This window comes from Dreissena polymorpha, chromosome 6 (genome assembly GCF_020536995.1).
Source record: "Dreissena polymorpha isolate Duluth1 chromosome 6, UMN_Dpol_1.0, whole genome shotgun sequence".
Classification (NCBI taxonomy): domain Eukaryota; kingdom Metazoa; phylum Mollusca; class Bivalvia; order Myida; family Dreissenidae; genus Dreissena; species Dreissena polymorpha.
The window spans coordinates 92088613-92103794 of NC_068360.1; the positions used below are offsets into that span (position 1 = coordinate 92088613).

The following is a 15182-nucleotide window of genomic DNA, read 5'->3' on the forward strand; positions in this document are numbered from 1 at the left end:
CCGGGTTATGTTGTTGAAATTTCGAACTGTTCGTCTCTTAACGTTTGCCAATGCATGTAAACAAATTGGCTGGCAACGACAAAATGATTCGTTTCTAGCATTTGGTAAGGTATAAGTGATAGTTTATTCCACTTCCTTTTGTTCCGGCGCCGGAAAGCAGTTTGCGATTTTTTTAAAAAGTTTTTGTTAACTCAAATGTAATCTTATTTAACCGAAACATTGGCGTTTATTGACTTTTTTGTTTGCAAATAAATATAATATTTAATTATTAAATACATTTAATAACCTAGCGCGTGTAAAAAAACTATACGTTACAGGTTCGAAGAACCACAATTATTAGATTTACTCCAGGACATCATATTTTATCGTGTTTATGAAAACAATTTGATGACTTGTAACCAAATCATTCTATACTGCCGACTGCAATGAATTTATTTTACGTCTTATATTTGTCGAAAATTTGTCCGTTAGAAAATAGTACAGTTCTTACTCTTTGCAGACACGGGCTTTAATTGAACATTTCTTATATATATGAACCGATGGTAAGTTAACTTAAACGTATTATATTGACGATTGCCATTCAGTTTTGTACAAAGATCTTCAAATACTAATCCTGTAGTAAACAATCAGAAACTGCGATTGAAAGGTACACAAATATAATATTAACACTATGATAAAAAACTTGCTTTCATCTTCTTTGTTAAAAAACATTCATATTGTACATATAAATCCGCAACAATATATTTTTTACTAGTATCTAGTAACATATTGCCATAATAGTTCAGGGAATAAGTCACATCGTTGTTAATTGAAATTGACATGTGTGGATGACATTCATGAGGGTTCTTTTAAAACCAAGTGCATATTATAGGTTTCTTTTAATTCTATCTTTGTGTGTTTTATTACAAATGAGTATATTAATTTTTCAACATATTTAAGATTGACATTGGATTTCAAATCAAAGACGATTTTTGAACTGGACTCACAATCTTAGTATTGCTCGATTGGTCATTGTCGCCTCGGATACTACTTAAATGTACTTCGGGTACTCTTTAGTAAACTTAAATGTACCCCGGAAATTATTACGCTAAATGTGTCGTTGTCGGCTATTTGCAAATTAATAATTCTGACATTTATGTCAATATTTTGTAAATTTTCCTCGATATTATCGAAACTCATGCAAACAAAAGAATGTTGAGGCAGGTTTTATTCAAAGAGAATTTCGTTTCGTATTCCGTCGACATCGTATTTTGGGTAGGAATAAAACTCGGGTACAGTCTTAATTGGTCGGATACATTTAAGTATATTTTCCGTACCCGAGGTAAATTCAAGTATACTTAAAACTGCCCGGGGTACATTAAAGTTGTACTCAAGCCGACAATGACTATTCGAGCCTTAGTATTTGCTAAGGTGTCACGGAAGTTCCTCACTGATTTAACTATAAGATTTTGTTTTTTAAAATACAACTGTATATATATATATATATATATATATATATATATATATATATATATATATATATATATATATATATATATATATATATTTATATATATATATACAGTTGTATTTTAAAAATATATATATGTATCATCTTTAGGACCCAAACAGCAATATCGTTTTATAGGAAAAATACGTATAGCACTTTGATCGTAGGATGCTTACAATGTGTTAAATATTCTGCATGGATTGCAGTAAATGCCCTTAAATAAATTGTGATAAAGGACAGATTATATTATACTATTAAAAAACAACTATTGTTTCAACCTTGCACACATAACACATAGATATGTTTTTACAATATTGCACAAACATCACATCAATATGGAATGTATTTTTCATGTCAATGTTAAATATATACATAATTGTATGTAAATACAGCTTGCAGCAGAGCTCAAGATAAGGTTTTGTGAAATTCTTAACGTTACTACCAGATTATCAAAAAATAATTCTTAACTCTGAAATTTTATTCTTAACGTTACTACTAAGTTTTGGAAAATAATTCTTAACTTTTCTAAATGACCTAAAATAAATAATAATGGTTATTTTCATGCAAAAAATCAAAATAAACATACTAGCAACTTAATCTAAACGAGTTCAACAGTGTCTATTCAGTATTATACAATTTTATTTTTCAAATACCTTCATATGCCCAAACTGTGCTTAGATTGCATTTTTACATATTTCACAATTAAAACGGATCTCCCCCTCAATCTTTTCAACGATTGGCCACGGGAATTGTCCCTTCCACTCGTTCAATGTTTTTTTGTTTAAGTTTGGACCCGTCGTGGTGCGTTTTTTTTTAGCTTTTCCGACTGTTTCGGCAACTGAACATACCACATCGTATAAGAGCTTTTCTATAATGTCTTTCTTAACATTCAACTTCGGCTCACTTTGCGTACAATATGTTAAAAGCGTGTTTTTGCTCGCTTTGCAGTTTTTTAGGACGCTCTCTGGGCGCCGCCATTGTTTTTTGACAGATAGACTGTACACGCCGCTTTTATTGGAAAAAAATGCGCTTTGTTAAACAAACCCGATAACCATTTTATATAAGCCCGGAAAAGATCTTTAATACGCAAAAAGAACTCAATAAAAATCGATACGAACCGATGTAAAAATAATATTCGTAACTTGATTTCGTAATTCTTAATGGTACGACAAGATTTTAAAATATACGTTACAGTCTTGAAAATAATTCGTAAATACGAAAATACGACCCTTATCTGGAGCTCTGTAATGCACTATACTAACATTTGTAATTTAACTTCGATGTCTGTCTCTGTCTGATTGTTGTCTGTTCAACTGTCAACTGTTTTAATTGTTAAAAATAAAGACATTGAGTTAAACAGTAAGTTGTAACATCAATAATTTTAATGTAAATGATTTGAAAATTTTGCCTGAATAAAACATTTAGTAAGGAATGAAATTAATCCCTTAGCACAAAGAAGAATACAGTTACTTTGGTTTTGAAATAAATAAGAAAACCAGCTCAAATGCCTGGAGGCTTTAGTCAATACCTTCCAGACATAATTAATTGTAGTTAACACTTTACTTGGGTATTACTGTTACAATAAACATACGTTTAACAAGACACGTATTGATAATTAATTAATTCAATAATATTTGTTGAAATCATTTAACAAAGGAATGTCTTGCAAGACGTGTTATTATGACTATTTATCACATGCCATACCCTGTTTCCCATGTAATATACCCATTACATATATTTTTATATTACACATGTGTAATATACTTTTTAAGCGTTTTCATTGGCTTAGTTTTCGTTTATTGACCAATCGCATTTTGTTATTTTGCTGAAGTGACGTTGCAACGTCAAATGACGTCACGAAATGTAAACAACATTCGGGATTTATTATTATGTTTGCGTAAATATTTATTTAATTTGCTCATTTAAAAGCATGTGATAAAAAAGATCCGACACTCGTTGTCATATCATACCATATTTTTATTAAAATCGTCCAGGAAATTCGTTAGTAAGCGAGCCTTTACAAAATTCCTGAACTCGTATAATAAAATATGGTATGATATGACAACTCGTGTCAGATCCTATATTTATTAAGCAGAGTCGGCTTCATGGCTTACAATCATGTAATCGGAACGCAACAGAACCAGCATCGGTATGCACATTATCCCCAATGTACGGCAATAAACCGAAGGAGATCTATTTTGAGCGAGCAATATAATTTCTGATCACATTGAGATTCGATGATTTTTGCTATTCTCTAGTCTGCTTAAGACATCGTTTCATTTATGCATTTACCATTGACATGGAGAGATACAATGAATTAAAGTGTGATATCCGCCTGTTCCCTCTGCCTGTAATGCGCAGAAGTATTTCTTTGATTGGTCAGTCATTTGCAAAAGCATTAACGGATTGCGAAAAGCAAGGTGTCCAAAAAACGTCCTTCCAACTTCAACCGTTCTAGAGACAGGTTAACAAAATTCGATGAAGTGTTTTTATGTAAAGTCACCGTTCATCATAACTTTATCCTTGTTTTGAAAACCAAAACAACAGAGGGTAACCATTTACATTATGTTTTATTCAAAATAGCCTGCTTTGAATGTGTCTTTTTAAAAAATCAACAGGTTACCGATTGGCGAATTTTCTTTTTGTTTATTTCACGCGTATTGCAGATAATATGAATCCCATATGAGTCTATGATTGTAAAATCAACCGGTTTCCGCATTCAGAGGAAGACAACTCTCATCTTAAGTATTCCTTACATATGCTACGTAAAATAATCTTGGATCTGAATGCCATTCTTCAGTAACATTTATGAAAAAAACACAACAACACGGGTTCTGTTCAAGGTTTCAAAAAAGAACTTGAGCATTAGATAGGTCACCAAAGTTTCGTTTTAAACACTCAACTTAAAGTGCTATGTAAACACAAGTTACACTAATTATAGGTTGAACGTCCAAACACAATACTGCACACAACACTATAGCAGAAATGACTATTACATGCGATAATTCTATTCAATACAAAAACAATATGAATATAAGTATAAGTAGAAAATCAAACAACAGCAAACAACATGATACTGTTCGAATCGAAATGAGTAGTCTTATTGCTTGATATAAAGACATATTTTTGCGATTGCAGCCGAATTTGCCACATTATTTCCTTTTTTTCTTTTTCAGATTAAAGGGAAACATGCGTTTCAGATAAACTGTCGTTAGTTACAGATCCTGACACACGCGTTTTATAGCCACTAAATGTCAATGATAATTGACAGTTGCAAACCATATAGCATTCGCACTCAACATGTAGCATTATTGTTCAATCAAAACTGACGTATGGTTGGAATTGTTTGAAGGTTGAAGGTAAAATGTATTGTTAAGCAAACAATGATATATATATATAATAGTGATTTTTTTCCATAGAAGATGATTTTTCGTTATAATTTGATTACTTTTCATTCAAAATGATGGTTTTACTTATTAATAGCATAGCCACACGCTAGCCATAATAGCAATTACATTAAACCTTAACCGCAAAACAAGCAGACCATGCAACAGTAATACGGTGATGTTTTTTTCACTATACTAATTTTGTTTTAGTTTTCGTGTATGAAAAATAATAAAAATACCATTAATTTGCAAATAGTTATTTACTTAAATTTTGGCTAGATGTTAAAAAAGGAGTTTTTTACGAAATTACTAGCATATGGTACTGCAGTGTTTGTGAAATATTGATAATTAAAAATTATAGTAAAATTCAACTTAAACATCAACCTTGGAAGGAAACAATCTGGATAAAAAAAATATCTCAAGATGTAAGTAATGAAAATAAATGTATTATTCTTTATATACTTTAATAAATAAGCAACTTGAGTCAGTCATTACTTAAATGAACTTTAGAATCTTTAGCAATAATGAAGTCACAATACTTTTAGGAGAAATTGTTTTACATTAAAACAAAGAATGTATATAAACGACCATACTGGTGTCAGTTTATCATTTCATCAGATTTTAGCTCCAGAGAGAGGGAAACCATTCATAAAAACACATAGTTATACACTAAATGCATTTGCACTCACAACAATAGCATCTATTGTAGTCACTATAGTTCAAATACGATTAAAACCCAAAAGAAGTGTCCGTAAGGGTGACAGGCGACCGGTAGCTGAAGGACCCGACAGCCAGAGTGCAGAAATATCCTTTCACGTATCCTTTCAGTTAATAAAAAACAGTATCTTTATGTTGCCAAAACTTTGCTCATAATATCATTATAGGTATTGTCTTAACCCTAGTTATATCAATTTATTACATAATATTTTATTTTTCCTGTGTTTTAATATCGTAGCCTGTATTGTTTTATTGCTTAAGTTTCTTGCAGCATTTTTATTTATATCACACATTTTTAGATTATTAATTCTTTAATTAATGCTGCATAACAGTATCAATCACTCTTATTTTTATCAATTGTATGCATATCTTTATGTTTGTACAACGCCATTGAATATAATTATGTAAATAGGCGTTTCATCAAATTAGCAAGTTTCAAGTATAATCCAATCAATATGCGAATTAGAATGTATAAGTATATTCGAGGCGACGAACATAATTTGCAGTCTCTTTGTATTTTTTAAAGCCATTTTAAAAATCGGTTTTGAACAAAGTGCACAACGTGTGTGTTTTGTGATCAATTGTTTGCCAAGTGTGTACAACGGTTAGCCATTCACCGGTCTAAACCCAAACGCATCGCATTCACCTTCCGAGGCAGTGACCCCAACTTCATTTTTCAATGTCGTAATGTATGACTTGGCTTGTATTGTATGTCTATGATTTATATGAATTAACGCACGCCTATGGTTATGCAAGAGGCCCTAGGCCAACAAGAAGACTTTTTGCATTCAAAAAGAAACGACATGATAAATTGGCAAGAAATATTATGGTTCAAATTATTACATGCTTAGATTGAACAATCAGCATGCAATGACGTAAACTTAATCATGACGTTTATAGAACATAACATTAAACTCCACAACACAATCATGATAGGAATTTGTGTTCTTATCCACACGTCATATAATAAACCACCAACTATAAAGATAAGATGAAATCAAAAAATGATCACCGTCTTGGAGCGGTGAATGCAAAACATGTTTGGCAATAATTATGACATCATTTTGCTTAATAAAATAGAGAATATGACCTCAAAACAAACAATTCGACGTAACCATTATGTGATTCTAAAATTAAAAATTATATTTTAACCAAACCAAATAAATTCATTTTGAATATTTTGCTACGATTGCATCAACATAAAAGCCCGGTATACTTAAATATACGTTTTGCTTTCAATAGAAATTAAAGATACATGAGATTGTTTTAATTGTTTAAGCGCAAAAAATGCATTCAAAAACACGTGTCTGCAATTGATAAAGACAAATGTTTGAAACACTTGATATATTAGAATTAAAAGTTTAGAATATCTTTTATTTGACTTAACTAGTTGTAAATTGAAAACCGTTATGGTGTCATGTTATAAGACATTTATTAATTTTGTGACGAAGTATTACGTGACTTAATAAATGTAGTCAGGTATTTTATAAGAAGGTTAAACGTATGAGCAGTTCTCTGTGAAAAGGGGGTTGAATGCATGTGCGTAAAGTGTCGTCCCAAATTAACCTCTGCAGTCAGGGACGACACTCTCCGCTTTTATGGTAGTTTTCGTTTACAGAAAGTCTCTTCTTTGCAAAAATCCAGTTTAGGAGGAAAGTGTCGTCCCTGATAAGTCTGTGCGGACTGCACAGGCTAATCTGCGACGAAACTCTACGCACATTTAATAAACCCCGTTTGCACACAGCACGCCTATATAATATATAGTCAAGATTAATATTCTTTACTTTTAGAATGTAGTTATTTGAGCCCAGTTCAGTGCCTATAAATTTCGAATATAAGAATTGCCAGATACTGTCCGATAAAAAATCTTATCAGAGTATGCAGAAAAATATTTTTGTCCTAAAAGGCAAGGTTCGGAGGTTTCATATTTTGTGCGTAAAATTGCATCATTGTCACCAACAATGGTTCAAATTATGCCCCAAAGACACAATCTGGACATACTGCGGGGTCACATGATTTAAATATGTAATTAATAAATAAATTTCTCTTAAATCGCAATATAACAAATACTCATATAGATATTGTTTAAAAACCATTCCGTTTTTAAATTACTCGAAACATACCAAGTCTTAGGGTCATAACTTTTTATCAACTGGCTACATATTTCGACAAGCGTCGTCGATGGTATTTATTTCACCATTTGACAGGCTGTTTTTGTATCTTTGACAATGAATAATATTAATTTCAACGCCATCTGTCGTTTTTAAAGAAATATGATGTTTGTGTGTGTCATGTGCAAACATAATAAACTTCCTTCATTTATTTAAGATATGATAATTAGTGAAAAAATGCACATGATTTTTTAAGCGTTTTGTATTTGTAACAAACATTTCATTCATTTTGTCATTGCTACAAAAGTAGTCGCCATTTTTGGAGGTATTATATGTTTGTGGAAAAAACAACAACAGCAACGGCGGGCAATGAAAAAGCAAGATATATCTTAGTTTAGAATACGATTTATTACTATGTACAATCATAAATAACATAAACAAGTTGACAAACAATACTGAGTTGATTTTAATGGGAGCTTCTATGTAATTGATTTCAAAGAACGGCATGCTAAACACCCAGTTTATGTTTCTGGAAATGCATGCAGATTCAAACCATTTATAATCATAGTCATCACCCGTGCTCATTAATATTTGATTTGTTGGAAAAATACCAGAAATATATTAAGTCAAAACCTCTGTTCTAATTTATTTCAACGAAACTCGTATACTTAAATGCATCTGAATTCACATAACAACTATATTCACTTCTGTAATCTTAATACAGTTAAGCAATCAAAAAGCGCCTTTAAAAATATGGTCGCCAAAACGTATGGACGCTTTTGGACCTTATATTTTTCAACACACTTTTTGTACACTTTTGAAGTTGGATTCAAGACAGGCAGTGATGGTTTGTTGCGCGCGGTTGTAGATTGCGGTCGTGTCCAAGCTAAAGCGATTGACAGACCCTCCTGGCGCATGCGTGCGAATGGAAGCAGTAAGGGCGCGTCTCATCTTTACAGTGAACTGCCGAATCACAGTATTCGCACTGTGAATTTCCGGCTGAAATAAACGAGTATATAATTGGAGTGATCATTGCAGATTTTTACGTGATACTCAGTAAAATAGTAAATAGAAAAGTACAACCTTCTCATTAATAATTAATGACAAAGCTTAAATCAAGAACCGAATAAAAATATACCGTAAAAGACAGCAAACATGAACGCCGAAAATCATGCATGAAACATATATGAACGGAGTGCTTTATTGTTATTGTGAAAGAGGGCATAAGTTACTGTGCGCAGCTTCGTGGATGCCGGCTTTCTGTTCTTAATGGAACGATTTGTGTATACGTCCCAAAGAGAGTATTCCAAGTATGGTACATACAGCAATCTTGTTAGATTATGCATTTTTTTAACATGTTTTGTTTTAAAACTGGCAAGTCCCAAAAGCGTAAAATGTTTCCCGTTTCGGTACATGTACGGTTCTTAAAAACGCAGTTAATTTTACCGAATATACTATACTATAGTGATTGCATACAATATAATCAGTCAAGTAAACAAAACGCTCATTATTACGAAGCTTGTCGACTATGATTAACACTTTAGCAACACATATACGTACAAGGTACTTTAAATGTTGGTGGTGCGGTTATTGGAACAGCCGGTCGAAAAGTCACTCGAATTTGATCCCTTGATTGGCCACTGGGAACGTTTCCGTTTCGAGAACGTGTCTTAAAGGTGTGAAGTGCTTTACGAAGCGCTGGAAAATTCGGCGAGAAAATGAGTCATTTCTATAAATAATGATGTTATATTTTACAATGCATTTGTGCTATGGCATTTGAAAACATCATCACATAAATCAATACCCGATGCTTTAAATATTAGTTGTTCGTAATAGTCATTTTATATATTTTATGAGGGCTGGCAAATAAACAACATCGTTATCTTTCTATTAAACGATATTAATTAAATTAATATCATGATTGAAAACATTGTTTAAAACTCCGTATAAACTTACAGTGTCCTATTCTACTGGCACCAGTTGGCCGCTGACGCACTTCTGGTGTCGAAGGTACAATAGATTGTCCTGGCATTGTTTCCTGTGATGTCTCTGTTATCTGCTGCTGTCCTGTTTCTCTTAATATTACAGAGGGTAGTGGTATTGTTTGTTCTTGGATATTTGCCTTCCTTATAAGCGATGGCGGCAATATGTCTTGCGAAAGCACTACTTGATTTTGCTGAGCTACTTCTTGCGGTTGGTCGATTACATTTGGTTGAAATATTTCAGTGGACTCCATCGGTATCTGCGGTTGCATGATGCCTCTTATTACGTCTTGTGCGGTCATAAAATCTGCTTGACCCTCTGGGAGGAGAAATGTTTGGACGAAAGGTCCCGTTTCTACAAGATCGTTGACATCCGGCTCTTTGTACGGGATTATTTGCTCTTGTCCGTCAAGCTCTTTAAAAAAGTATTTTCGAATTAGCAGGACGATTTTTTATGAGTACACGTTGTTTTAGTAGTTTTTAAATAAAACCATTATATTACCGTTTCAATATGTTTAGGAAATATAGAAACAAGTATTATGTACAACTCAGTATAATAAAACTTTTCAATATGTTAACCACACATACTTTTTACTAAAACAGCGCACCTATAATCTTTAATTCACGTAGTAGGATACATATTTCATATGCCATTATAATTTGTTGTCAGTTTGAATTTGAGATGATGCGGTTATGTATATCTTTTATTGCATTTGGCTTAAATTTCCGAACTAAATTCGTTATTTATCTTTAGTTTTTATTTTAAATATATAATGTAATTGACTCTCCCACAAGAATATCATCATATTATCGTGTACCATTATTTTCAAGCTTGTACTTACTGAGTAAAGCCTGAGTGCGGTGTTAACATTTAATGAATTTATTTGTCTAAGCTCTATATTTAAACTGTTTGCCTATAACGATATTTTGGTTTTCAACCATCCATCATTCCCGCAAGGGTTAGATGAAAATCCAATAGATGATTAACAATGTGCCTTCATAGTCAGATATCTTACCACATAATAGTTTAAATACTCACCGGCACGATACCAAATATGTGGGCGAAGGTAAAATCAAATATAGATTGAGCTATGGCCATTTAACGTTTATTTTATGGAAGTGATTCTTCAACATAAAGTATTCCTCCCGTTTATTGTTCCTCCAGAAATCTTTCTTCATCTGCCGTCTTTTCACCGAGCTGACTGAGGAATGAATTAGGGCACTTTTCATGTTTCAATTGATCTGTTAATGCGTTATGATTGAACACAGGCCATCATTACAGGGTGCCATTTCAAGAGATTAAACAGGTTTTGACATTGAGAGGGCATATTAAAACAGAACTTAACTAGAGCTATAACAAATGAACTTACGAACACATCTGAAGAAGAATCGTCCATCAAGAGTACTGAGTACACACGACTGGGCCCCAGGGCAAATTTGCTGAAATAAGCAAAGTGGTGGTCTATAAGCCATACGTTATCTTAATTCATTTATAAGATATTAAAAAGGACTCGGCATTATTATTTTCAATTAGCGACGTTTAACGGACATTGTAAATTGTTGACCTTTTGCAATATGCACTCGTATGATATTCGCCTTGTTTATTATGCCCTCTTCATATATAAGGCAATTTATTTTCATAACAGTACAAGCACTTCATCAATAACCTTTGCTTAAAACCTGATCAATAAATTAAGGACTCAATTTATCATAAATTATTTGAAATCCGAGCAGCTAGCACTAATACTAGTGTTGTGGTTCTATAATTTAAGATCAGATTCGTTAGGTTAACGTTCTGTTTTCGAATGTTATAAACCACACGAAACAGCTGCATTAAAACAATGTAACAACAACTAGCCATTCAAGGCAATGTTCTCAACCCACAAATACACGTTAAAGTTTGTTTTACAAGTCAAAAAAGCATGCTTAAAACTGACACACATTGTTTCAATATGGTAATAAATTAAGCAAATATTAGCATTAACTGTCCTATTATGGAAAACGCAAACTTTAAATGCTGATTGTGGTGGTATTTATGAAAGAAGAACAAAACGTTTGAGTTTGAATGTTAAACTGATGATTCATTTAAATTGTCCTCAACATATAAAGTGTGTTATATAACGATACATCCTCAGAACGTGTATATTAATTATTGTTTTGTCATTTTATGACGAGAGTTGGGAAATTTGGGAATGATGTGCTTTTACGCGTTGTAGGATTCGGCAACCAGATCTTTATATCAAGTTTAAATTAACCTTATTTATCTATAGAATATACCCCTTGAATAACTGTTTGTTAAGAAAAGCACAATTAATACAAGTATATTTGTAGCTCTTTTTAGCATACTTTCCTACTGTTATTATTCAAGTTACGACAAATATGTTCCGTGCTTTCAATGAGCTCTTGTTAACACGATTCAACACAATAGTTGTATTATAATCGTATATCATAATCGTCAGTAACAACAATATGACGTCATGTGATGAAACGAAAACAACTTCTCTGAGTCTTGATTGCATCAAAAATTGAAATGCGTTGTTAAATATTTTGCTTTACAAAAAATTGTTCCTTTTGCTGAACAAGGCATAGTACACATTTTTGACGTAACTAACCGCGCACTGGTTGCTACTGGCATTGCGGCTGGATTCATTGATCGGGTGGAGACCTAGAATTCCCGTCAGAAGTCCAAGTACAAAGAACTGCAAATGGAAAAATAAATCTTCTTTTGTTTCAATATTTCAACATAGTTTGCGTTGTTATCAATTATATCACGCTTTTTAATAAAATACAACGAGCCAATATTGAAAGTTATTGTAAGTTTATTCATAAATGTGACTTTTAAATGTTCAGTCTCTATTTCAAACTAGGGAGTATGTTTTCATAGTCTAAGATTTCAATAATCTAGCAGTCTTTTCTTTGAGGAAATTTGACATTTTGCCAGACACCAAAATACAGCAGAAATCATATGACGAAAACATACACACTGGAACGGGCAATGCAAAATACCATCTGTGGTAAAACATAAATTCAAGAGCGACCAAACTTCAAAATTGGTCCCAATGTATTCATATACACAGTCACGTATCAACAATTTCCTCGTAGCATCAACTTTTATATTTAACGGCAATTAAAGGCAATATTTGGCAATTGAATTTGTGTTTAACTACTCAATTGTCGAATGCAAACCAGATCAACATAACTATTATCTGAGGAACGATGAAATGGAACAAAAGCAAGTATCCATTAAAAATCGTATTTTTTTAATAATAAAGTAAACACTCAAAGAATATATCTGGCGAGAAATTATTGTTCTCATCCACATTTGTTATAACAGATGTAACTCTCGTTTGATGTGAACGATGCAACATGAATCAAACGTTTCTATTTTTTTCTTATTTTAACAAAATTAATTCATACTCAAGAATACAGTAGTCTAATCAAAGTCCTAAATAGCATCATCAGCTTTCACGAAGCTCACTAATTAGTCAATCAATAATATCCAGTCTTAGAATTGTTAATATATACTCACCAAAATCAACAAAAATTGTTTTTGTTTATATTAAAATATAAGGTAAAGTCATGAAAATTGCATACCAGTATGCTTCGTTGAATATATCCGCTATTTGCCATGGTTTCGTGGCGAGCTCGATGGACTTCTCTCAAGTGATTAGCAAACAACATATCAACTCTTTAAATCGTCGAAAAATATGTGACCGGCTAAAATGTAGCAACCAATAGAAATGAAGATATGTTACAGCTCCGTAGAATGATAAAACAACAAATAAAACGTCAATTAATGAAAATAAGGCATGCAGCGCATCAATCTCGCGCACAATGCGCTGTTAAATCTGCATAGGCCACTACATCAACTGCATTTTATTATGATGACTAAAATATCAACGTATGCAAATTATCACCCAATTTAATAGGCGTTAACGTTGTTCGTGATATACTTGACATGAGTCGCATTACTGTCATTGTTGCATATTGGAAACTAATTATCGTTATTAAATTTCCGTGTTTTAACAAAGCGTTAATTTAATATATTGTACTTCAAGTCAAACAGTTATTAGCAAATACACTTTCTCATTCATTAGTAGGATTTCCTCATTCATTTGTATGATACATTGCTTTGAATTCACTCTATATATATATCTATATATGAAAATATTCATATGTTTAATTTTAGCATCTTATTTATAAATGTTTGTTTATCCGTTGAACAAAAATTGTGCTTGCAAGGCAAAATTAATGATACGATACAACAGTAATTCATTAAACGCCCGCGACATATGTGTGCACTTTTAATTGAATAACATTGGGGCAAATGTCGTTTGGTTTAATTACATAATATGAAGTTTAAAAATAATATACTCATTTTTGTTTTTATGTTGTAAAAATATTGTTTTTAATCGTTAATAGTCACCCTTACATAAACTTTTCAGTTATATTATAACGAACATTTGGTCGACTCACCCTTGGTAGTAAAACCCGAAATGCTGTTTGTTGATTTGCTTTGAATGATCTCGAGTACAGCTGATTTAGAACGTCATTAAAAAGGGTTCTCGTGTGTTTTTTTTTAGAAAAAAAAATACGAATTCCGTTGGTATGATATACCTATAATAATAAGCAATACAAACATCATTATTTTGAATAATATTTAAAGCGGATAACGACTCATGCATACATATAGTAACGGCTTAATGCCGTTAAAGTCGTTATTTAATTTGAAAACTTAGGTATATTTAATGAGTGCCACGAGTTACAAGCTATATAGGCTTATAGAACAAAACATGATTAAAACAGTAGCATTATCTTCAACAAACTTGCGTATCTAGTTGGTGAATTATGAGGATGATGATGAGTATTATTGGTTCTGATTTTGACTAACCTTTGTTCATGGATGAACATAATTATGTAAACGAGTGAGAGAATTTAAAGGCGCAATTTACGTTAATAGTGTATATAGCATTTTTTTCCTAACAAAACATCTATAATAGCGTTTAAAACATAATATCGAACGTTATGTTTTATTCTCACACGGCACGTGACTTGTTGTCTATATACAAACAAGGAAAACTCCTGTTGGTTATTCTGCAACAAACTACTGGCGAAGACAAATGTTTTAAAATAGTTCTGGAAATTCCAAATAGTTCAGTAAAATGCACCTGCGCTAACGCGCGATTCGGAAAAGAAATACATTTCCGCGTACTGCATTTCTTTTCAACCAAATAGTACTAAAATGTCATGCTTCGTTCATTCAACGTAAGTGGTTTGTGGTTATTTCCCTTTTATTTTACTCAATAAGCAAAATATGTTTTGTGTTTAGAGATAAGTATGGCGTCACTTTGATTGTCAGCGCACTGTTTATGAATAAAGACGACGTTATTTGATTTTCATTGTTGTGGTTACGTCACGTTTTCGCGGAAAAGTAGAGGACGTTCGGTTGATATAATTCTGATATATAACCTTAAAATCGCGGATAACGTATTCATAC

The 15182-nt window shown here is 32.3% G+C and overlaps 1 protein-coding gene across 1 annotated transcript; it reads right to left on the minus strand.

The window, feature by feature from the left end:
• Positions 1-8133: 8133 nt before the first annotated feature.
• Positions 8134-13362, minus strand: LOC127834528 (uncharacterized). The gene is made up of 6 exons (XM_052360428.1): positions 13280-13362; positions 12298-12384; positions 11056-11125; positions 9660-10100; positions 9264-9401; positions 8134-8702 (listed from the first exon to the last, which is right to left on the minus strand). Exons 1-6 carry the CDS (start codon positions 13313-13315, stop codon positions 8590-8592), a joined length of 885 nt encoding a protein of 294 aa, XP_052216388.1. The 5' UTR covers positions 13316-13362; the 3' UTR covers positions 8134-8589.
• Between the last annotated feature and the right edge of the window lie 1820 nt (positions 13363-15182).